Source organism: Microcaecilia unicolor, chromosome 10 (assembly GCF_901765095.1).
Source record: "Microcaecilia unicolor chromosome 10, aMicUni1.1, whole genome shotgun sequence".
NCBI lineage: Eukaryota > Metazoa > Chordata > Amphibia > Gymnophiona > Siphonopidae > Microcaecilia > Microcaecilia unicolor.
The window spans coordinates 34,020,234-34,044,031 of NC_044040.1; the positions used below are offsets into that span (position 1 = coordinate 34,020,234).

General features: G+C 44.7%; 1 protein-coding gene across 2 annotated transcripts in view; it reads right to left on the reverse strand.

The window, feature by feature from the left end:
* Positions 1-22,089, reverse strand: part of ING3 (inhibitor of growth family member 3) — a 62,163-nt gene extending 40,074 nt beyond the window's left edge. Inside the window, exons 1-5 of one of the 2 annotated variants that reach the window (XM_030216453.1) lie at positions 21,901-22,089; positions 21,718-21,781; positions 19,253-19,260; positions 16,202-16,302; positions 5,972-6,037 (exon numbers count right to left, since the gene is read on the reverse strand). In XM_030216453.1, the coding sequence (XP_030072313.1) occupies positions 5,972-6,037; positions 16,202-16,302; positions 19,253-19,260; positions 21,718-21,781; positions 21,901-21,928 (267 nt within the window). In that variant the 5' untranslated portion in view covers positions 21,929-22,089. Of the gene's footprint in view, positions 1-5,971; positions 6,038-16,201; positions 16,303-19,252; positions 19,261-21,710; positions 21,782-21,900 lie in introns of both variants that reach the window. The other variant, XM_030216452.1, reaches the window with a different exon arrangement.
* Positions 22,090-23,798: the final 1,709 nt, after the last annotated feature.

Here is a 23,798-nt window from a genome sequence, read left to right on the forward strand (position 1 = left end):
GGTTTCCTTACAGACAAGAAACTACAAACCTGTCCCTGTAAGCTGAGGGCTCTCTGGGCTGGCACGAAACCTGAAGCAGTGTCCAAACACACCCCGAGGTACATGAGATGCTGCGACGGAGGTGGCTCTTTGCAGGATTCACCACCCAGCCGAGATGCTCCAGGAAAATGACAACCCATTCCATGACCCGCACACTCTCCTGAAAGAATTTTGCCCAGATAGGGGTAAACTACAATACCCTCTTTGTAAAGCGCTATGGCCATTACAACCTTTTCCTTGGAAAAGGTGTGGGGAGCCATCACAAGCCCAAAAAGCAGCATGCAAAATTGAAAATGCTATCCTAAGACAGCAAAGTGAAGAAACCATTGACAAACCTGCAGAATTGCAATGTGAAGATTAAGCTGACACTTAAGAAACTCCCCACAGAGAAAATGCCACCACAACTTTTCCATCCGAAATGAAGGCACCTTCAAGGCTCTGTTCAATCTCTTGAGATCTAAAACTGGACAATAGATGCCCTCTTTCTTGGGAACTAAAAAGTAAATAGCGTAACTTCTGGAACCAAGCTCTTCTCTCGAACTGGCATAACTGCTCTTAAACAACGTAGATGGTCCAAAGTGTCCCTGCTGGCTCTCGCTTTCCAACGAGACCTCGAATGGACTGGATAAAAAGATCTGACAGGTGCTGCTCAAATTCGAGAGCATAGCCATCGTGAATAAACTCCAGAACACTCTGATCTGAGGTAATCTGGGTCCACCTTTGGTAAAACTCCCTTAAGATCGGGCTCCTACTTATGTGGTGGTCCTGCACTAAGATTCAGCTTTTTTGGAATCTTGAAAGCTATTGCCACCATTGTTGGAACGGAGTTATCTCATATACCAGAATGTTGTATATTGATGGTGGGGGTGGGAGATCTTGGGGATTACAATGAGCAGTGGCAAAATATTTTTTTCAGTATGCTTATTGGCAGCAAAATGTGCAAATGCAAAGGACTGGGCATCTGCTGAAGCTCTGACCATGAGGTCCTGGCGGGTAAAGCTACAATTTGTTGTTCTGATTGAGCGGCTCACAGCGCAGCGGAAGATACAGAAATGTTTGGACTGGGGCGCACCCATTCAAGAGTACCTAAATTCATACCCCAAGGTGTGATTTATGATGTACTATACCCTTAGGATCCGGCTTAACTCCATTTTTGATATCTGGGTTACTTACAATAGGAGTCAACAGAATGGGCTGGGGGGGATGGGGGACGGATTGACTGTTGTTAACTCAGGGCTGTGGTGCATATGCTCATGCTGCTATAGCATTATTTGCATATTCTTTATCGGTTTTCAATTAAAAATTTCAAGTTTAAAAAAAAAGAAATCAGGCTCCTACAGCCACCAGAGGCTTCACTGGGAACTGCAACCAGGACTGGGCGCTTCTAAAATTGACTACCAATCCAACATTCCCCCATGATAGGATTGCATTGTCTGAAAGAAACGGCTCCTCTGGGTTCCTCTAGTCCAGGGCGTACTGTTGAGCGTCTCACACTTTGCCTCTAGCTGAAGATTCTCTGCCACCGGACTTGGGTTTATCCTCTGGCAAGCATGGAACCTTAGCATCCCCAAAATCTTTCACCAACTTGTCCAAAGCCTCTCCTAAAAGCCACTGCCCCTTTGAAAGGTACGGTACAGAGCTTAGAATGTGGAGTGTAGGAGTAGCCTAATGGTTAGTGCAGCGGGCTTTGATCCTGGTAACCTGGGTTCAATTCCCACTGCAGCTCCTTGTGACCCTGGGCAAGTCACTTAACCCTCCATTGCCCCAGGTAGAAAAAAAACTTAGATTGTGCGCCCCCTGGGGACAGAGAAAGTACCTGTATATAATGTGTACAGCGCTGCGTACGTCTAGTAGAGCTATAGAAATGATTAGTAGTAGTAGTAAGGTCCTCCCCCTCACGACCCTAGATAAGGGATTCCTCCTACTCCTCATCACTTTGGTCCTCCTTCAAACCCCAAAAGAAAGCTCTTCTAAATCAGCATACCAGTCCACTATGGAGCACATAGGTCCAGGTGGCACCAGAGATGGAGCAGGTGCAAACCTCCCCCCCCCCCCCCAACGGGCGACCCCAACCTCCAGGCTTGAAATAAGGCTCAAGTAAATTCCAGAGGAAAGCCAGTGCCACTAATCTGACCCTATAAGTAGCCGAAGAGGGTCCTGGGAGAGGCTCCTACAGTGACAACTGTGGAGGCAAATCCGTGCTGCAGTCTCAGTTCAAAATGGCAGCAGCTCCAGCCAAAACAGAACTGCCAAAGAAGAGCCGGGCCTGCAGACTTTGGCTTTCCAGAGTTGACATTGCACTCCGAGCACTTTGAACCCCTTTCGACTGGCCGCACGAATGTCAGCGCTCGTGGCATCCTACCCCTGGAATGGACACTTCCCATCCAGCACTGGAGAAGAAAACAAAAGGAGCCAGACAGGGACACCAAACCAATGCTCTACAAAGTAGCATCTCTGAAGCCCGAGGCTCCCTGTAGGCACAGCTTAGAAGTTTCTTTTTGTTTGTTTTATCTGGTTGCTGGCCTGGTAGTTACCAATATAACCCTAAATTACACCAGCACTTCCAATTTCAAAGTAACTCTACTGCTTTAGCAGACAGAAAGCTTTCCAAGTGAGCTGGATCTAGAAATATGTATGAATTGTTCCCCTGATTAACCAAGCATTTACAAGGAAATTTAAGAAAAAATGTACCACCTGCAGCTAAAACTCTAGGCCTTAGCTGCAGGAAAGCCTCACATCTCCTCTGAGTTGGCCTGGATATATCAGGAAACATCTGAATTCTTTGACCACAAAAGTTAATATCCTTCTTTTAAAGTATGCTTTCAAGATCTCTAACTTTTTATCAAGGGAAGCAAAGGAAATCAATAGTGTAGCACGTTTCTCAATGTTATCCAAAGATTCCAAAAATTGGATCTTACTAAATTTTTGGAATCTTTGGATAATATTGAGAAACGTCTGGTGTATTCAAATGATCATAGTCACCTTCCTGATTGGCTACTATCAAACCTCTAGGAATATAATACATAATCTTAATGTCTGATTCCAATATAGATAATTGCAACACATCCTTCATATATATCTTAAAAAGTTCCACTGAGAAAAAATAATGTGTAATTGGAAAGTTCAATATCCTCAAATTATTCGCTCTAGCAAAGTTTTCTAAATTTTCTGAGTATTCATCAAAAGATTATCCTTCACTGACGAGGCAACTACTGCCTGACAAGAAACCATATGAGATTCCAATTTCTCCACATTTTTTTTGAAGGACATTAAACTTTTCTTCATGTTGTCAGTTTATCAACAGATTCATGAAAGAATTTGATAAACAAGGTCAGGTTATCATACAGATTCTTGTCCAGTCTGGTTATATCCTCAAAAACATCTTTCCAAAAAATATCCTAGTTAGATTTAGAAGAGTCAGTCAGAGACCGATATGAAAGTGTCACAGGAGAACTGTCCTTTTAACTGAAGTAGCTCTCAAATTCTTCTGAAAGTACCGTTGCTTTCTGAAAACACTGCTGGTTGCGGGGACAAGGTAGGACCCCCAGAAGAAAGAGAAGCGTTGAAATGACCAAAGTACTCACAGCAGTAGACGTGAATTTGTTCAATGCCGTCGCAATTGCCGGCTGCAAATGTAGGTCCATAGGGCCTTTAACTACTACTGACGCTGGAACAATCTTCTTACCTCCTCCTTGCCTTTTCCCCATCGAAGCGAAGCAGAATCTCACGTTCCATGCTCCGTATTGGCTCTGAAGGGGCGTTCCCCTTTGGGCATGCAACCTACTACTACTTATCATTTCTATAGCGCTACTAAACGTATGCAGCGCTATACACGTGAAGAGACAGTCCCTGCTCGAAAGAGCGTACAATCTAATTTTGTGACCGCAGCCACATACCGTGGGAAGGGCTGCCTGTAAATAGCTGGTATAACCAGGGCTTCCGTTACCGGTTCTCAACAAGGTGCCCAAACCAATGCCTGCTGTTACCAGGGCTCTCAGCGGTTCCTCTAAGCCTTGGGAAGGGTTGCTTGTAAATAGAATACACCTTATATATTTTTTTAAATTTCTTTAGTACTTAAGGGTCTTGTTTACTAAGGTGTGCTAACATTTTTAGCACGCACTAAAAATGAGCACGCAATAATGCTAGAGAAACCCATATATTCCTATGGGTGTCTCTAGCATTAGTGCGCACTCGCATGCTAAAAATGCTATAGCGCGGCACAGGAAACAGGGCCCTTAGTCTTTCAACTGTTCTCAGTAATGCAGACTTGATGCAATTTTCTTTCTTTCTTTCTTTTTTGCTATTCCTTAAGTTTGAATATTGTTGCATTTACTTTTTGTAACTAATTTGAAATTTCAATTAAAAACAAAACAAAGAAAAAAAAATCTGGTTGAAGGTGCCATCCAAGAGCACTCAAGGCTGCCTGAGGGAACACAGCAGCAGAGGCACAAACGGTCCACTCCCTAACCAAGGAGGGCAGGAGAGGAGGGAGGGGCCCAGTCACGAGGGTGTATTGCTCCAAAAAATTAACAGAGGCACAGTCCTTTTTCTCTTTTTTTTTTTAAGGCAATACCCAGGATTCTCCCAAAGGAACCCCGAAAAGAAAAATTACCCCTCCCGGGGCCACCCCAATCCTACCAGACCAGCTGAGACTGAACGTCCGTCATCTGCTGAGAGACTGAGAAATACTGACTGGCTGGGAACTGCAAAGGGGTTTTATAGAAGTCTCAAAGTCAGTTGCTCTCAGTCTCCATTTGCTGGTACATGCACATAATCTAAGCATCTAAACCCATCTGGTAGGCCACTAAAGAAGCAGGAGTTCTCAACCCAGTCCTCAGGACACATCTAGCCAGTCAGGTATTCAGGATATCCACAATGAATATGCATCACAAATTTGCATGCACTACCTCCATTCTATGCAAATCTATCTTGTGCATATTCATTGTGGATATCCTGAAAACCTGACTGGCTAAATACATCCCAAGGCCTGCTCTAAAGCCTAATGCCACCATCAAGCTGCTACATGTACAGTATGCAAACAGACGATGGGATGCAGCATTCTGGATCCAATTGGGTTCTTATTTGCTAGTCAACCCAACACGGATATACTGTAATCCCTTCTCTGTGTAAGACACACCTTGGAGGTTATCCTCAGGACCATACCAAGTCTTTACGGCAGCGTTCAGACCTTGAAGCTCTTTCCCAAAAATAGAAAAATTACACTTCTGCTATTCCAGTAATAGAAACATGAAAGTAAGCTTCATGGATCAAGGGGTAAGAGGAATTCTCATTTTCAGACCACCATGATGACCAACTGAACAGTTTCCAAGCAGAAGCAGAGTACACAAGGTATCTGTCGATACCCTTGGAACTGAATAGCTCCTTCTGAGCCATCCATCTTCTACAGCTGTTGCTTCTAGATCAAAGATTTTCCAGAGTAGTCTTTACCATCAGCTTCTGTGTCTGAAATTCTGGTCCAAAATAATGCAGATCCACTTCCAGGTAAACCACTGTAGAGAGTCACCCAATTAAATTATCTAGAAGGGAACCTACTGCTATTCACTGGAAAGACTTGGAAATTTGAGAAGACCCATTATTGTCATTTCTGAACTTCTAAGCCAACACACAAAAAATACTTTGCCTCAATAACTGCTTGCCTAGAAAGAAAATTCTATTCACTGGGAGTTTCTGAGCATTAGATTCTCAATGCCCTTGATCAATTTTTCCGTATCTTCTTCAATTAGTAGTCAGATGTATTAAAGGCATTTCCAATTTTGTATCTTTTTGGAAAACAACTAGTATATTCCAGCCCTAAAAGGCTTACTGGCACAAAGCAGGTAATTTCTACATAAGGATGCCGAATACAGATATTACTAGTGAGATTACCTACATCCTGTGTTTGATACACAATAATAAATCACAATCTACTTACCAAGTCATAAATCTGATTTGCTAACTGAACCTTTTCATCTGCATCTTCCAAAGCTTTATAATAATCCTGCAATAAATAAAGAAATAAAAAATAAATAGACAGTGATCATGGAACTATGAACATTATGAAAATCAAATTACTATTGGCAAAGCAGAAACATCTATCCTTGCACTTATATGTTATTTTTATTTTAGCCCAAGAGTTACCTCAAGTAGCTTAAATTTGTAAATGTTGTGATTTTTATGCCTTTAGCACCTTCATATCCATGGGGGGCTTCACATGTAACTGAGTTGTTGAATCAAGTGTTGGTACCTAAAGATAATACATTGCTGGTTACTTTGGCTATTGAATCTTTATAACCGGATTGCACATCATGTGCTAGATGGATATCCGAGTTCCTACCACTTTGTTTGTTTAGTTTGGCTTTTATAGCCTTAGTACATAACTATTTCTTTTTAATGGACACTTCTATCAACAAATTTAGGGTACTGCAACGGGGGGAGGGGGTCACAATAGCCCCTGGCATTGTTTACCTATGCATCACTTCTTTTAAGTATGCAAGGGTCTATACCTTGGGTTAAAAGTTCAGATATGTTGTGGCTTTGGTATATAGATGACATACAGTCAGTCTGACAGGGCTCCCGTGAGAATTTTAAGTATTTTGATGGATGCGATCCAAATCTGTATTTCATATACTTTTTTGGATCCCTGCCAGATTTCTTTTTTGGATAATTAAGTTACAGGCTGGGCGTTTTATGATCACTATTTTTTGGAAGAAAATGAACCTCAGTACTCATACATTTTGACAGCTCCCATCCTCACCATATAAAAGAAAAATATAGTTTGCCAATTCTTTTAGGCTTTGTCGGATTTGTTCTTCTCGAGTTAGACAGACATGCAAAAGATATGTCTTATTAGTTTAACAGTGTGGATATCCCACTGTGGTGGTGAATCGGGCACACAGTTACACTCATTTCATGAATTGAGAGCTACTATTGAAGAAGAAACTTCACATGTGCTGAACCACTCGATCTGTTTCCTGTCATACTACCTAAGATGCCTCATTAGGTAGACCTATTAAACATAACTAATCAATGACATAGGACCATGTTGTCCTTTTGAAGCCTCCCATTTCAAGCTCAATTAAAAGCAAAAATCTGTATTATTTGGTTTCATCAACTTTTCCTAAAAGTTCCTCAATTCAATCAGGAGTGGACACAGAGTGGTCAACATAGCATGTAGTCATGCATTGGAGACTGACTGCTTTAGTTACTAAGAAAATTGCTGCTTGTGGATCAGTGCAAGCTATTTATGTAATTCTCTGGTCTTATTCTCTATTATACATGGGCAAGACAAGATGTCCAATAAACAAAAGGATTATGGATTATAGGAGCAATCTGAAACATTATTGGAAAGGTCTTCCTTAGCACAATGGCTGGACCAGGTTCACACAAAAGCAGATTTATATTTTTTTGTCTTTAGACACATGGACTTCTAATTACTACACCTAAGGGCAATTTTACAATCTAGGTGTCCGCATTTATGCGCCTCTTGCGTTGCTTAAAAATCTAGCTTACATGCATACGTGTACACTTAACTACAAAAGTGCCAGTAGTGTGCCTAAGTGCCATTCTGCAAATACCCACGTAACTTACATAGCAAATATTTGCAAAGGGGGTGTACAAATGTGTGGGGCATGGGCAGGACTCCCTATTATGCATGTAACTTACAGAATACAGCGAATGCTACATACCTGTAGAAGGTATTCTCCGAGGACAGCAGGCTGATTGTTCTCACTGATGGGTGACATCCACGGCAGCCCCTCCAATCGGAATCTTCACTAGCAAAGTCCTTTGCTAGCCCTCGCGCGCATGCGCGGCCGTCTTCCCGCCCGAAACCGGCTCGAGCCGGCCAGTCCAGTATGTAGCAAGACAAACTCTTAAGGGAAGACACAACTCCAAAGGGGAGGCGGGCGGGTTTGTGAGAACAATCAGCCTGCTGTCCTCGGAGAATACCTTCTACAGGTATGTAGCATTCGCTTTCTCCGAGGACAAGCAGGCTGCTTGTTCTCACTGATGGGGTATCCCTAGCCCCCAGGCTCACTCAAAACAACAACCATGGTCAATTGGGCCTCGCAACGGCGAGGACATAACTGAGATTGACCTAAAACATTTACCAACTAACTGAGAGTGTAGCCTGGAACAGAACAAACAGGGCCCTCGGGGGGTGGAGTTGGATCCTAAAGCCCAAACAGGTTCTGAAGAACTGACTGCCCGAACCGACTGTCGCGTCGGGTATCCTGCTGCAGGCAGTAATGGGATGTGAATGTGTGGACAGAAGCCCACGTCGCAGCTTTGCAAATTTCTTCAATGGAGGCTGACTTCAAGTGGGCTACCGACGCAGCCATGGCTCTAACATTATGAGCCGTGACATGACCCTCAAGAGCCAGCCCCGCCTGGGCGTAAGTGAAGGAAATGCAATCTGCTAGCCAATTGGAAATGGTGCGTTTCCCTACAGCCACTCCCCTCCTATTGGGATCAAAAGAAACAAACAATTGGGCGGACTGTCTGTGGGGCTGTGTCCGCTCCAGGTAGAAGGCCAATGCTCTCTTGCAGTCCAATGTGTGCAGCTGACGTTCAGCAGGGCAGGAATGAGGACGGGGAAAGAATGTTGGCAAGACAATTGACTGGTTCAGATGGAACTCCGACACGACCTTTGGCAGGAACTTAGGGTGAGTGCGGAGGACTACTCTGTTATGATGAAATTTGGTGTAAGGGGCCTGGGCTACCAGGGCCTGAAGCTCACTGACTCTACGAGCTGAAGTAACTGCCACCAAGAAAATGACCTTCCAGGTCAAGTACTTCAGATGGCAGGAATTCAGTGGCTCAAAAGGAGGTTTCATCAGCTGGGTGAGAACGACATTGAGATCCCATGACACTGTAGGAGGCTTGACAGGGGGCTTTGACAAAAGCAAACCTCTCATGAAGCGAACAACTAAAGGCTGTCCCGAGATCGGCTTACCTTCCACTTGGTAATGGTATGCACTGATTGCACTAAGATGAACCCTTACGGAGTTGGTCTTAAGACCAGACTCAGACAAGTGCAGAAGGTATTCAAGCAGGGTCTGTGTAGGACAAGAGCGAGGATCTAGGGCCTTGCTGTCACACCAGACGGCAAACCTCCTCCAATGAAAGAAGTAACTTCTCTTAGTGGAGTCTTTCCTGGAAGCAAGCAAGATACGGGAGACACCCTCTGGCAGACCCAAAGAGGCAAAATCTACGCCCTCAACATCCAGGCCGTGAGAGCCAGGGACCGGAGGCTGGGATGCAGAAGAGCCCCTTCGTCCTGCGTGATGAGGGTCGGAAAACACTCCAATCTCCACGGTTCTTCGGAGGATAACTCCAGAAGAAGAGGGAACCAGATCTGACGCGGCCAAAAAGGAGCAATCAGGATCATGGTGCCTCGGTCTTGCTTGAGTTTCAACAAAGTCTTCCCCACCAGAGGAATGGGAGGATAAGCATACAGCAGGCCCTCCCCCCAATCGAGGAGGAAGGCATCCGACGCCAGTCTGCCGGTGGCCTGAAGCCTGGAACAGAACTGAGGGACTTTGTGGTTTGCTCGAGATGCGAAGAGATCCACCAAGGGGGTGCCCCACGCTTGGAAGATCTGGCGCACCACTCGGGAGCTGAGCGACCACTCGTGAGGTTGCATAATCCTGCTCAATCTGTCGGCCAGACTGTTGTTTACGCCTGCCAGATATGTGGCTTGGAGCACCATGCCGTACCGGCGAGCCCAGGTCCACATGCTGACGGCTTCCTGACACAGGGGGCGAGATCCGGTGCCCCCCTGCTTGTTTACATAGTACATGGCAACCTGGTTGTCTGTCTGAATTTGAATAATTTGGTGGGACAGCCGATCTCTGAAAGCCTTCAGAGCGTTCCAGATCGCTCGTAACTCCAGAAGATTGATCTGTAGATCGCGTTCTTGGAGGGACCAGCTTCCTTGGGTGTGAAGCCCATCGACATGAGCTCCCCATCCCAGGAGAGACGCATCCGTGGTCAGCACTTTTTGTGGCTGAGGAATTTGGAAGGGACGTCCCAGAGTCAAATTGGTCCAAATCGTCCACCAATACAGGGATTCGAGAAAACTCGTGGACAGGTGGATCACGTCCTCTAGACCTCCAGCGGCCTGATACCACTGGGAGGCTAGGGTCCATTGAGCAGATCTCATGTGAAGGCGGGCCATGGGAGTCACGTGAACTGTGGAGGCCATATGGCCCAGCAATCTCAACATCTGCCGAGCTGTGATCTGCTGGGACGCCCGCACCCGGGAGACGAGGGACAACAAGTTGTTGGCCCTCGCCTCTGGGAGATAGGCGCGAGCCGTCCGAGAATCCAGCAGGGCTCCTATGAATTCGAGGTTCTGCACTGGAAGAAGATGGGACTTTGGGTAATTTATCACAAACCCCAGTAGCTCCAGAAGGCGAATAGTCATCTGCATGGACTGCAGGGCTCCTGCCTCGGACGTGTTCTTTACCAGCCAATCGTCGAGATATGGGAACACGTATACTCCCAGCCTGCGAAGTGCCGCTGCTACCACAGCTAGGCACTTTGTGAACACCCTGGGCGCAGAGGCGAGCCCAAAGGGTAGCACACAGTACTGGAAGTGGCGTGTGCCCAACTGAAATCGCAGATACTGTCTGTGAGCTGGCAGTATCGGGATATGTGTGTAGGCATCCTTCAAGTCCAGAGAGCATAGCCAATCGTTTTGCTGAATCATGGGGAGAAGGGTGCCCAGGGAAAGCATCCTGAACTTTTCTTTTACGAGATATTTGTTCAGGGCCCTTAGGTCTAGGATGGGACGCATCCCCCCTGTTTTCTTTTCCACAAGGAAGTACCTGGAATAGAATCCCAGCCCTTCTTGCCCGGATGGCACGGGCTCGACCGCATTGGCGCTGAGAAGGGCGGAGAGTTCCTCTGCAAGTACCCTCTTGTGCTGGAAGCTGTAAGACTGAGCTCCCGGTGGACAATTTGGAGGTTTTGAGGTCAAATTGAGGGTGTACCACTGCCGGACTATTTGCAGAACCCACTGATCGGAGGTTATGAGAGGCCACCTTCGGTGAAAAGCTTTCAACCTCCCTCCGACCGGCAGGTCGCCCGGCACGGACACTTGGATGTCGGCTATGCTCTGCTGGAGCCAGTCAAAAGCTCGCCCCTTGCTTTTGCTGGGGCGCCGCGGGGCCTTGCTGAGTCGCACGCTGCTGACGAGAGCGAGCGCGCTGGGGCTTAGCCTGGGCCGCAGGCTGTCGGGAAGGAGGATTGTACCTACGCTTGCCAGAAGAGTAGGGAACAGTCTTCCTTCCCCCGAAAAATCGTCTACCTGTAGAGGTAGAAGCTGAAGGCTGCCGGCGGGCGAATTTGTCGAATGCGGTGTCCCGCTGGTGGAGAGACTCTACCACCTGTTCGACTTTTTCGCCAAAAATGTTGTCCGCACGGCAAGGCGAGTCCGCAATCCGCTGCTGGATTCTATTCTCCAGGTCGGCGGCACGCAGTCATGAGAGCCTGCGCATCACCACACCTTGAGCAGCGGCCCTGGACGCAACATCAAAAGTGTCATAAACTCCTCTGGCCAGGAATTTTCTGCACGCCTTCAGCTGCCTGACCACCTCCTGAAAAGGCTTGGCTTGCTCAGGGGGAAGAGCATCAACCAAGCCCGCCAACTGCCGCACATTGTTCCGCATGTGTATGCTCGTGTAGAGCTGGTAAGACTGGATCTTGGACACGAGCATAGAGGAATGGTAGGCCTTCCTCCCAAAGGAGTCTAAGGTTCTAGCGTCCTTGCCCGGGGGCGCCGAAGCATGTTCCCTAGAACTCTTAGCCTTCTTTAGGGCCAAATCCACAACTCCAGAGTCGTGAGGCAACTGAGTGCGCATCAGCTCTGGGTCCCCATGGATCCGGTACTGGGACTCGATCTTCTTGGGAATGTGGGGATTAGTTAAGGGTTTCGTCCAGTTCGCAAGCAATGTCTTTTTTAGGACATGGTGCAAGGGAACGGTGGACGCTTCCTTAGGTGGAGAAGGATAGTCCAGGAGCTCAAACATTTCAGCCCTGGGCTCGTCCTCCACAACCACCAGGAAGGGGATGGCCGTAGACATCTCCCGGACAAAGGAAGCAAAAGACAGACTCTCGGGAGGAGAAAGCTGTCTTTCAGGAGAGGGAGTGGGATCAGAAGGAAGACCCTCAGACTCCTCGTCAGAGAAATATCTAGGATCTTCCTCTTCCTCCCACGAGGCCTCACCCTCGGTGTCAGACACAAGTTCACGAACCTGTGTCTGCAACCTCGCCCTGCTCGACTCAGTGGAGCCACGTCCACGATGGGGGCGTCGAGAGGTAGACTCCCTCGCCCGCATCGGCGAAGCTCCCTCCGCCGACGTAGTCGGGGAGCCTTCCTGGGAGGTGGCCGCTGCCGGCACCGCACGCGGTACCGACGTCGGGGACCTCAACCTGGGCGATGGGCCAGGCGGCGCCACGCTCGACGGTACCGGAGGCGCAAGCACCGCCGGTACCGGAGGGGTAGGGCGCAACAGCTCTCCCAGAATCTCTGGGAGAACGGCCCGGAGGCTCTCGTTTAGAGCGGCTGCAGAGAAAGGCTGTGAGGTCGATGCAGGCGTCGACGTCAGGACCTGTTCCGGGCGAGGAGGCTGTTCCGGGCTGTCCAGAGTGGAGCGCATCGACACCTCTTGGACAGAGGGTGAGCGGTCCTCTCGGTGCCGATGCCTGCTGGGTGCCGAATCCCTCGGCGACCCAGAGCTCTCGGTGCCGACGCGGGGAGGAGACCGGTGTCGATGCTTCTCTCGACTTCTTCCGAAGCATGTCACCGGAGCTCCCCGGCACCGACGAGGAGGACGTAGAATCCATCCGTCGCTTCCTCGGGGCCGAGGCCGAAGAAGGTCGGTCTCGGGGGGGCTGTACCGCAGGAGCCCTCAGGGTGGGAGGAGACCCACCCGAAGGCTCACCGCCACCAGCAGGGGAATGGACAGCCCTCACCTGCACTCCTGACGATGCACCACCGTCCGACGACATCAGCAGACGAGGTCCCGGTACCACCGACGTCGATGCAGCTATCCGATGTCTCGGCGCCGATGCAGAGGCCCGATGCCTCGATGCACTCGATGCAAGGGCGGCCGAGGAAGATGGTCTGGACGCTGACGACGTCGATGCACTCGAAGATCCCGGTGCCGATGCCGACGAAGAGCCCGAGAACAAAACGTTCCACTGGGCTAGTCTCGCTACCTGAGTCCGCCTTTGAAGCAGGGAACACAGACTACAGTTCTGAGGGCGGTGCTCGGCCCCCAGACACTGAAGACACGACGAGTGTCGATCAGTGAGCGAGATAACCCGGGCGCACTGGGTGCACTTCTTGAAGCCGCTGGAAGGCTTCGATGTCATGGGCGGAAAAATCACGCCGGCGAAATCAAAGTCCGAAATGACGGAAAAAGAGCACCAAAACTTTAGAGGGAGAAAATCTCGACCGAGGCCGAAAAGAGGCCTACCCCGACGACGAAAGAAAACTTATCGGGCCAAAAGCTGGAAATACGGGGAGGATTGAAACGAAACCCGGTGGAGGGGTTCCGGAGCACTTCCCGAGTACAAGGAAAGCTTTTATGAAGAAAAAACACGTTCAACAATATGGACGCGCGAGGTCGACACTCCGGGGCTCGACACGGCGAAAAATACGACCGTACCGAGTGCGGACAAAAGAAGACTGGCCGGCTCGAGCCGGTTTCGGGCGGGAAGACGGCCGCGCATGCGCGGTGCGCGCGGGCGCGCGAGGGCTAGCAAAGGACTTTGCTAGTGAAGATTCCGATTGGAGGGGCTGCCGTGGACGTCACCCATCAGTGAGAACAAGCAGCCTGCTTGTCCTCGGAGAATGTAAGTTACGTAGGTCCTTGGCACATTCTGATGCCAAACTTATGCCAGCTCTATGGGTAGTGTAACTGCAGGCACCTAGAGCAGCGTTTCACAAGTAGGTCTTGGAGTACCCCTTGCCAGCCAGGTTTTCAGGATATCCACAATGAATATGCACGACATTCATTTGCATACAATGGAGGCAGTATATATAAATCAATTTCATGCATATTTTTTGTGGATATCCTGAAAACCTGACTGGCAAGGGGGTACTCCAGGACCGACTTGGGAAACACTGACCTAAAGGGATGAAGAACTTTGTGCGCAAAAGAGGAGCAGGACTTGAGTGTCATTGTATGTGATGATCTTAATGTGGCCAAACAGGTGCAAAAGATAGAAAGATACTTGGATGCACAAGAAGAGGAATGGCCAGTAGGGGAAAAAAATGATAATTAGGCATATTTTCAAAGCACTTAGCCTTCCAAAGTTCCACAGGTTTCTATGGAACTTTGGAAGGCTAAGTGCTTTGAAAATGAGCCCCAATGCCTCTGTATAATCATTTAGAGTACTGTGTACAATTCTGGAGATCACATCTTCAAAAAGCTATGAACAGGGTAATTCCAGAGGGCAGCTACTAAAATGGTCAGTGGTTTTCATCATATAGCGTATGGGGACTTAAAGATCTCCATATGTATTACTTGGAAAAAAGGGGGAGAGGAGATTTAATAGAGACATTTAAGTACCTCTATGGCATACATGCACAGGAGACAAGTCTCTTTCAATTGAAAGGAAGCTCTGGAATGAAGGGTCATAGGATGAAGGTGAAAGGAGACAGACTCATGAGTAACCTAAGGTAATAGTGCTTCATGGAAAGGGTAGCAAATTTATGGAATGGCCTCCAGGTGGAGACAGTAGAGATAGAAACTGTATCTGAATTCAAGAAAGCTTGGGACTAGTACATAGGATCTCTAAGGGAGAGGAAGGGATAGTAGATGGCATTGGTGGGCAGACTAGATAGACCACATGGTCTTTACCTGCCTTCATTTTTCTCTGTTTCTATGTATCAATTCCAATTTGTCAAAGTTGTTAGGATAGATTTGTTTTTATATTAATTTTCCAACATTTAATGACAGACTCCACCATTTTTGTGGTTTAATGTGATCTCACATGATTAGCAAGTAGTTCCCACAGTGGAATGGATATAGAACTCTTTTTTTTTTTTTATATGGCATGAATTATGTCTTTGTCTTCAGGATCAATTATTACTGCATTATCAATCTGTTAAGGGTTCCGCTTAAAGCACATGTTTAACTTTTTCCTTTTCAAGTGATTTCTTTTTGGAATGGCTTACCTGTATCTATCAGAATTGAACAAAATTTTTATTATGGAAAAAAATTAAAACTTTTATTTGATAAATTGATAGATATTAATATAACTGTTTTGTGTATTATAGTTTGTAGAGGTCTCTTATTTTATAAATTACATTGGACCTTTTTTTTTTAGGATAAAGTGGTTAATAAGCTTTGCATTGTATTGAATTTACAAGTTTGCTTTATATGCTTCTGGATATAGCACCCTATTAGAGGAATATTATCTGTTCCTGAATTGGCAGTATATTGCCTTAAGGCATTCTAGATTATATTTAAATATTTTTAAATTAGGATGTATTGATTATGTAACGGCGCTATGTAACTTTGTAAGTCTATATACTTTTAAAATGAGCACTGAAAACTTGCAAGCTTTCCTAAAAAGAGACACTGGCTGTTTGACAAAAGGGCCAAATTCTATAAATTGCAACTGAAAATCAGTGCCAACTAAAAACACGCTTAGCACAATTCTATAAAGAGTATGCGCCTTTTATAAAATCGCGTTTAGCATTAAGCTGCCCCTAACTGTAGGTGGCTGCACTTAGGCCTGCTATAAGCAGGCTTAAAAATTGGCGTCTAAGTTAGGGGTTTAGGCATGATTCTATAGCAACGTGCATACAATCTGGGAATGCTCCTAGGAATGCCCCCCCCCCCCCCCATTGTTATGTGCAATAGGATTTAGGCGCATGCATTACAGAATCGGATATGCGCATAAATCCTAATTGTTGCCAAATAGTGCTGATAATTGGTTGTTAATTGCCAATTATCAGCATTGATTGGCTTATTGTTCAATTATGTTGTGCACACAGTTTGGCCATGTGGCCATAGTGGGCACAACTTAAGGCCCCATTTATAGACTTTGCCGAAAAAGCAACAAATTATGTCCATCCTCTAAGCTGGTTTGGAATGCTATTAGAATTGTTTCAAATCTTATCCGATATCTATAATCTTCTTACTTTTTTAATTGATGTCATTTGCTCTTCTCTCCACTCTGGTTTATTTTTCTTTGCATTCACAAAAAACTCACTGACCCTCTGTTCCAGCTGGTCCATAGCATCTGCAGAAAAAAAACAGTTACCTTATATGATTATTGGTGACCCTAAAATACTGTTTACCAAATTCCTGAGATTGCTCTGCAAATATTTCTTATAGAATAGTCTAAGAGAAAGCAATCACCTCTGGTGGCTGAAGCTCAAAGTAAAACAAAAATAAAATAGATAATCCTATTGCTATGCACCCTTTATCAATTCAAATCCATTACACAATTATGACAGCTTCCTGTGTCCATGAAGCAACCATTCAAATCCATATTTATCCCCAACTACCTTCTAAACTTGTGAACTCTTATTTAATGCAGTCAGACTGAAAAGCCCTCATCTTTAACTTTACATTTATGTACAATTTCTTTTAAATCTAAACTTGTTTAAATGTAAGTACTAACAATAGCTATTTCTTTGATCTAAACGCCAGAAGCAGACAGCTGCAATGTGACTCTCCCAAATGTTGCCATTTAATATGACTTAAAAGGGCAACATTCTAAAGGCATCAGCTGACTCCTGGACTTCCTATAATCAGGCTGTCAGCTGTGCTATTACATTGTGACATTCAGTGAGGTTGACCAATTTTACTGCAGTATTTAAAAAAAAAAAAAAAAACCCTTTACAGTATTCCCATCCACAAATACCCTTAGAGTATGGCATAACTGTCAGTGAATCATCATACAAGTCTCTTATCTCAGTTGAAGGTGCAGGATTGTACTCTAGCTCTCTTAAGGTAAACTTATTATGGGAAATGCATACTTATTTAACATAGAACTACATTTTACTGCATTCACAAAACTGACCTCCTTGTGTAGGTTTTCTCTGTCTGAAAAAAAAAATCTTATTTATTTAAGAAGAAAACATTGTATGAATTGAAATCCTTTTAAGAACTTTAAAAAACATTGGGATTTGATTTGGACATGACTAAAAATCAGACTTGCCAAACACAGTTAATATGATTAGGCATTAAAAAGTCAATAACCATTTGTATTATAATGCCATGATTTTTATGAGCTGTAATTATTGATGTCTATGCTACCTTCCTATAATAATTTCTTTCTCTCAAGTGGTTGAATTAATGTACAACTGGCCTTCCCAATTTATGGAGGGGTGTTAACTTTTACTGTTAATCAATGTATAGAGTATTGTATTTTATTATCTATTGAATATTTATAAACGTTTTATGAATTTAAATGTTATAAGCTGCATAGGGTAACAATTTGGAGCTAAAAAGGCAAAGATAGAATTATTAAAATGAATGTGAAAACTTTAATAAGTAGACGCTTCCAGTCAAATGATGTTGCCTTATTTTTGTACAGGAAAAATACTAGCAAAAATTAATATGCCTTTTAAAAAATTATGCTGGCAATTAAAAATCATTGGGATCTTTTTCTTCCTTCGGGTGTCTGAAAATTGCTTCTACTTAGCCACTCTTACCACCATGAATCTAAGGGGCAAGTGAAGTGCACGGGCACTTTTTCATGTAGACTTTACATCAGTTTTCTAAGGAACAACTTACTGCACCTGCTACTAGGGCAAGAACGTTTCTCTAGACTAACCCTGTCCTCAGAAATATCTCATGAATACATAAGTACAAGTATGAGCATCTTGGTTATATACACGAATGTACCCAAGTCTGTCATGGATAATTAAGAAAAAAATTCCACACATAACTGTGTTTTATGAGACCATGTAATAGAGTGCGGGAAGCTTAGTACAGAGCTTAGCATGCATTCCTTATGCAGAAAGAATTTTAGCACACAAGAAAACTATGTACAAGACTAAAAATATCATGCAGTGTACATTTAAATCCAGTAGATGTTAGTGCTCATTTTTAAAGCACTTAGACTTACAAAGTTCCATAGTAACCTATGGAACTTTGGGGGTCTTTTACAAAGGTGTGCTAGCGTTTTTAGTACACGCTAGCGCAACTTAATAAAAGAACCCCTTTGTAAGTCTAAGTGCTTTGAAAATGAGTCTCCTTAGCTGATAAACCCAGATGTAAAGAAGTGCACAGAAGACACCGAGGACCCTGTTTACTAATCCACACTACAGGAGCATTAGCATTTTTAGCATGTGCTGTGTAGGCACCCACAAAGCACACGCTAACTTTATGCATGTGCTAAAAACGCTAGTGCACCTTAGTAAACAGGGCCCTGAAACTTTAACACATGGTCTAAGTTGTACATAGCCCTTCTCCTCAGGCTCATGTTATGAGGATTTCATGCCTGTTTCTTCTCCTGTGTCAGCATGCAACTTTTTTCTTGCTTTGTTGAGAAGGGATCAATTAATTAAACAAAAATGGCAGTGCTATGAGGGATCTGAGATGACTGTGTAACCAAATGCAGGGTTAATAGGGATGTATTGCTACAGCTGTGAAATTAAGGGTTAGGCATGCAACAACAGAAGTATGAATACCATATTCAATATTTCTGCACAGAGCTTTCCTGCCACATATATGCTTATAATGTATTTCCCATGTTTGCGCTATTTTTGAATGCAAATGATTTGCATATGATTAGATTTTAGCATACGAGTGCAATTTATTTTAGTGCCTTAGAAAACAATAGAAAATGCCTTAGAAAGAGGCCCTCTCAAAGAAATCATGACACCAATGAACTATTTCTTATACTCCAGTGCAGGAATATAGTATAAGCTAGTGCTTTTCAACCCTCTTGGTGGTACACCCGACCAGTTAGACTTTCAGGATTACCACAATATGGATGAGATAGATTTGTATATACTGAAGACACGATATGCAAATCTCTCATGCATATTCATTGCAGTATTCCTAAAACCTAACTGGTTAATTATGCCCCAGGAGAGGGTTGAGAAGCACTGGCATAAGCAACTTAAAGTAACAAATGGAAAGCACAGGGAAATAGGTAAAATCTGTATCCTTTCATTCCAATGCTTTCCACCTTAAAAAACAACCAGAACTGCAATTTCTCTCTATCTTGATTAGACTGTAAACTCTTTTTGAGATCTTTATGTTCAAGTGTACAGCGCTGTGTACGTCTAGTAGCACTATAGAAATGATGAGTAGTAGTAGTTCTAGGACAGGCTTGTCCAACTCGCAGCCCACAGGCCAAAACTCACCTCGCCAACCTAATTTTCTGGCCTGCAGAAGCTTGATGGAAACATAATTCCTCCGAGGAGATCCCTGTTTCTCTGCCATGACTGTGCAACCACAAGCTTAAGCCCAGAGGAGCTAGAAGTTCGGGCTGATCCCAGTTTCAAGTCTCACAAGCCTTGATACTGCAAGACCAACCAAACTTCTGGTGCCACGTAGATCAAGCTCGCAGTTAAGAGTCATGGCAGGGAAGCAGGGATTCTGCAGGAGGAATTTGCTGCTGAAGCCAGGTGAGCCTAAAGAGGACTTTAAAATGACTGCATATGTTTCTGAAATTCAAAGCATATTGTGAGGTGCTGTGTTGCTCAGATGGCCCAAATAATTCTTTATTGATTTTTAAGTCGTCAACAACAACAGATTAAAAAGAACAAAAAAATGGATCTGTAACAATAAAATCTTATTTAGGAGATTGCAAATCTCTGAGCTTAATTACAATCTTTGTTGCTGTGGATTTTTTTTTTTTAAGTGTGAAACTAAACATTTCCACTAAAATATTTTTTTTCCTTTTATGGTGTGGGGTAGAACAAGGAAGGATAGAAAGACTGAAAGTGTGTGTTTTTAGAAGGGAGCTGAAATTCCAATTGCCAGCCTTATGTCCCCTGGAAAGAAGGGAAGGTGTGCATATTTCTTGCATAGATGGTAATCTGCCCACAGTTCGCTCCCTTAGGCAGTTTAACATTATGTTTTCTGAAGAATGCATGTTTTTGCTATCGCTGCACAATCAGACATTTTATTACTCCTTGTATTTTTTTTTTAATGCCAGCAATAGAAGGAAAAGTACAAATAGGGACACAAGGGGGATCACAACAGCGTTATGCAGATCATCATACATATAATAAAAGGGTCCTTTTGCTAAGCTGAGAAAGAGAATGGGAATGAATGGAATAGGCTGCCACGTGAGATAAGTAGTAGTAGTAGATCAGGAAGCTGTTCTTGTTTTTAGAAAGACATTTAAATTTTATTTATTTCCTAGATGTTGAATTTTAGGACTGTTTATGTATTTCTTTCAATGTTATTCTATTTTATTATACATTTTATAAGTAAATAAATAACTAATGTGTAATTCAAATTTTGTTCTGGGTGTTCTCAGAGTGCAGGAGTGTATGATTCTGAAGAGTGTGCACACATGTTTTGGCTCTCTGAATTTTATAAAATATGGCACCCAATAGAAAACGGTCTGGACAAGCCTGTTCTAGGGCATATCCGTAGAATCTGGCCTGTTTCTGCATCATAATAGTGCCAGATCAGGTTACCCATCTTAACATTTAAGGTGGAATGCATTGGATCCAGAGTGAAGCTGCTCACTGTGCAAAACTTCTCTACTAAGACAGATAAAACTGGATGCCCTGGATTCCACAGAAGCTGCAAGTTTGACAGTTTCTTTAACGTGGAGGTTCTGACTTCTTACCCCATCTTAGTAGAGCCGGATCCAATGCATTCTGCAACTCCTCAAAGCTGTAGGGCCCAGCAGCTCTGTAAAGGTGGAAAGCATAAGATTCCAAAGTACAGTCTTCGTAAAAGGCACACGCATTTATTCTTTAAAAATAATTAAGGAAACAGGGAAGGCGACCTAGGCAGATAGCAATCGAAAAATAAGCTTCCACTGTAACGCCTATGTTTACTAAGCGGCGCTATGGGCGCGTTAGCGTTTTAACACGTGTAAATGGTTTACACGCGTTAACGTTTAGCGCGCCTTAAATTTAGAGGCGCATTAAAAGCGCTAACGCACCTTAGTAAACATACCCCTAAGTCTGCATCTTAATACCAACTAACGCTTAATAGTATAATACGTTTTGATATTTAAACCCGTATTCCATATGATGGTCAAGGCAGTATTATGTGAGTTCAGGTGCAAGGCGTGCAAGTTCCTACTCAAACAAACCCTCACAAAGAACAACCATATCTCAAACAATTAATTATTACCTGAATTGGTTATTACTCTTATTTACCATTAACTTTCTCTTTGCTCCATGCACAATTTCTCATTCATAATAGATTTTCTAAATGTTAAACATCTATAGCTATCCCAGTATGTTTACGATACTGTAAAACTGGCTTCTTACAACAAATACTTTCTTATGCATTATTCTTTGTCTGTATCCTATACTGTTTATTGTAAGCCACACTGAACTCAAAACTTGTTTGGGATATAAATGTCACAAATAAAGTCCTGTCTACACCGCTGTTGTGTAATAGCAGACACGACTGCAGTTTTGAAACGTGAGGGAACAAAGCGGCACCCAGTGAATAATTGCAAGGATCAGAAGCAGTGAGGGATAGGAAGTCGCATACTCTGAACCTGCAGTCCATCTCCCTCATTTCCGTAAACCTGTCGCGGAGATCCATGGGAAGCTGTTCGATCACTGTCAGGAGAGAGAGAGAAAGAAAGGCGGGGGCGGTCAGTGTTGCCCGGCGGGAGCGCGACAGCGCGTACATTCGCTCACACACGCACGCGCTCTGCGGCCGTTCGCCGCCTACTCACTCTCCAAGTAATCCTCCAGGTATAACATGCTGACGCCGGAGCCCGCCACCCGGGAGCTGTAGGACAGGAAAGATAAAGCCAAAGCCGGCCGTTTCTTTTTATTTTAAAACTGTCTTCTCTCTTCCTTTTTTTTTTTTTTTTGTTCGTCCCTTTCAATATGGCGCCTCTACCAACACCAACTACTCAGTCCCGGCTCAAAGTGCGCTCGCGACTGACGAAGTTCCCCTTGCCCGAAGCCAGAGCCCGCCCGTACTCTGGTTGGTCGGTCTTGAATGACGTACTCTAAACCGTTGGACCCGGCAGCATGCTGGGATAAGTAGTTTACTTTCTCCTTAATGAAGAGTAGACCCTTTTTGTTATGACTGAGGTCAATGTAGTAAAGTGCGGGAAGCTTAACAGAGATTAGTTTTATGTTCCGTGCCGTTTTCTGCAGGAAGAAATTATCTTTTTAGCACACAAGAAAACATACCAAAGACTCGTTACTCACGTAGATATCGGTGCACCGCCGGGCTGGATGTGAAGTTAAAATTCGGTTCTTCTACAATCCCTCAATTCAAAATGATATAGGGAGTATTATTACCCCGTGGCAACCAAAAAATAATATTACATATATATATATATTTAATGGCATACTAAAGAGATGCATTATTCTCACAAGCAATGCAAAACTCACAATTCTTCCACAATATGAATACTATGTTTTTTTAATGCATTTTTTTTTTTTAAGGACAGAGGGGCATCAGATGGCCATCAATGCAAACTATCGGACCTTTTACTACTACTACTACTTAACATTTCTAGAGCGCTACTAGGGTTACGCAGCGCTGTACAGCACTCGGCTATTCTAAGCTTTTAGTAACTTTTATTAATCATTTGCTTCAATGTACCTAAACAGTTTTTCTACAATCCCTTGCAAACTGGTATCAAAAAGGAGAGCAAAGCTGAGTCAACTGCGCTGCTAAAAAGAGACAGATACAGAGGAGCACTGTCTGGTCCAACAGATACCAAGGTTAAAAGCAATGCTCCTTCCTCTGGGTGCGATTGTGTAATTGAGAAAACCATTTACAAAAACTCACCCAGAGAAAGGAGCATTGTTTTTAACCTTGTTATCTATTGGGCCAGATGTGGTGAAGTCTGTAATTTTCCACCAGCTTTTAAATTTGCCCCAGATGCAGCGGTTTCAAGGCAAAACATGGCCATTTGGGCACAGATGTGTAACTCTCTGGGAGTCTTTGGATTTTAAATAAAGACTGGCTATTACCTCTGCCTTTTGCTTTTATCTAGAACAGGAAGTGACATCCAAGGGTCAGGACTGTCAGCTGCAGTATGGAGAGTCTGGCCCCTGCAGTGGCTGCAGCTTACTTTTCCGCTGCTGCTGCCTGCTCATCTATAGGCAGATGATCAAAAGCCCTGCGCTGTTCCAAACAGTGCTCTAAAAATAGCGCTGGAACAGCGCGGGGCTTTACTGCACCGATGACCAGAGATAATGCATGCAAATTTAAGCAGCGCAATTATCTCTGATCATGGGGTAGAAGTGCGGGCGAATTGTGCCAAGCATGCACTCAGCACAATCCGCCCGCACTTGTTTGACAGGTCTGGGCTATCAAAATCCCAAACCTGTCAAACACAGGCCCTGACTACCCCTGCCCGAGCAAGGCAAAAGGGGGGCTGGAGGTCCAGCGGACCTCCGGTCCCCCTGACGATCCCAGCCCCCCCCCCAGGTTCAGGGAGTGCTGGAGATCCAGTGGGTCTCCAGCCCCCCCAACCTCTCCGAAAATGGTCCCTGCCTGGTGGTCCAGTGGCTGCCGCCGTCCCCCCCAGCAACAGGGGGGCTGGCGGTCCGCTGGACCGCCGCCTCCCCCAACCCCAACCCCCAGCATTGGCAAGGGTCTGCTTTG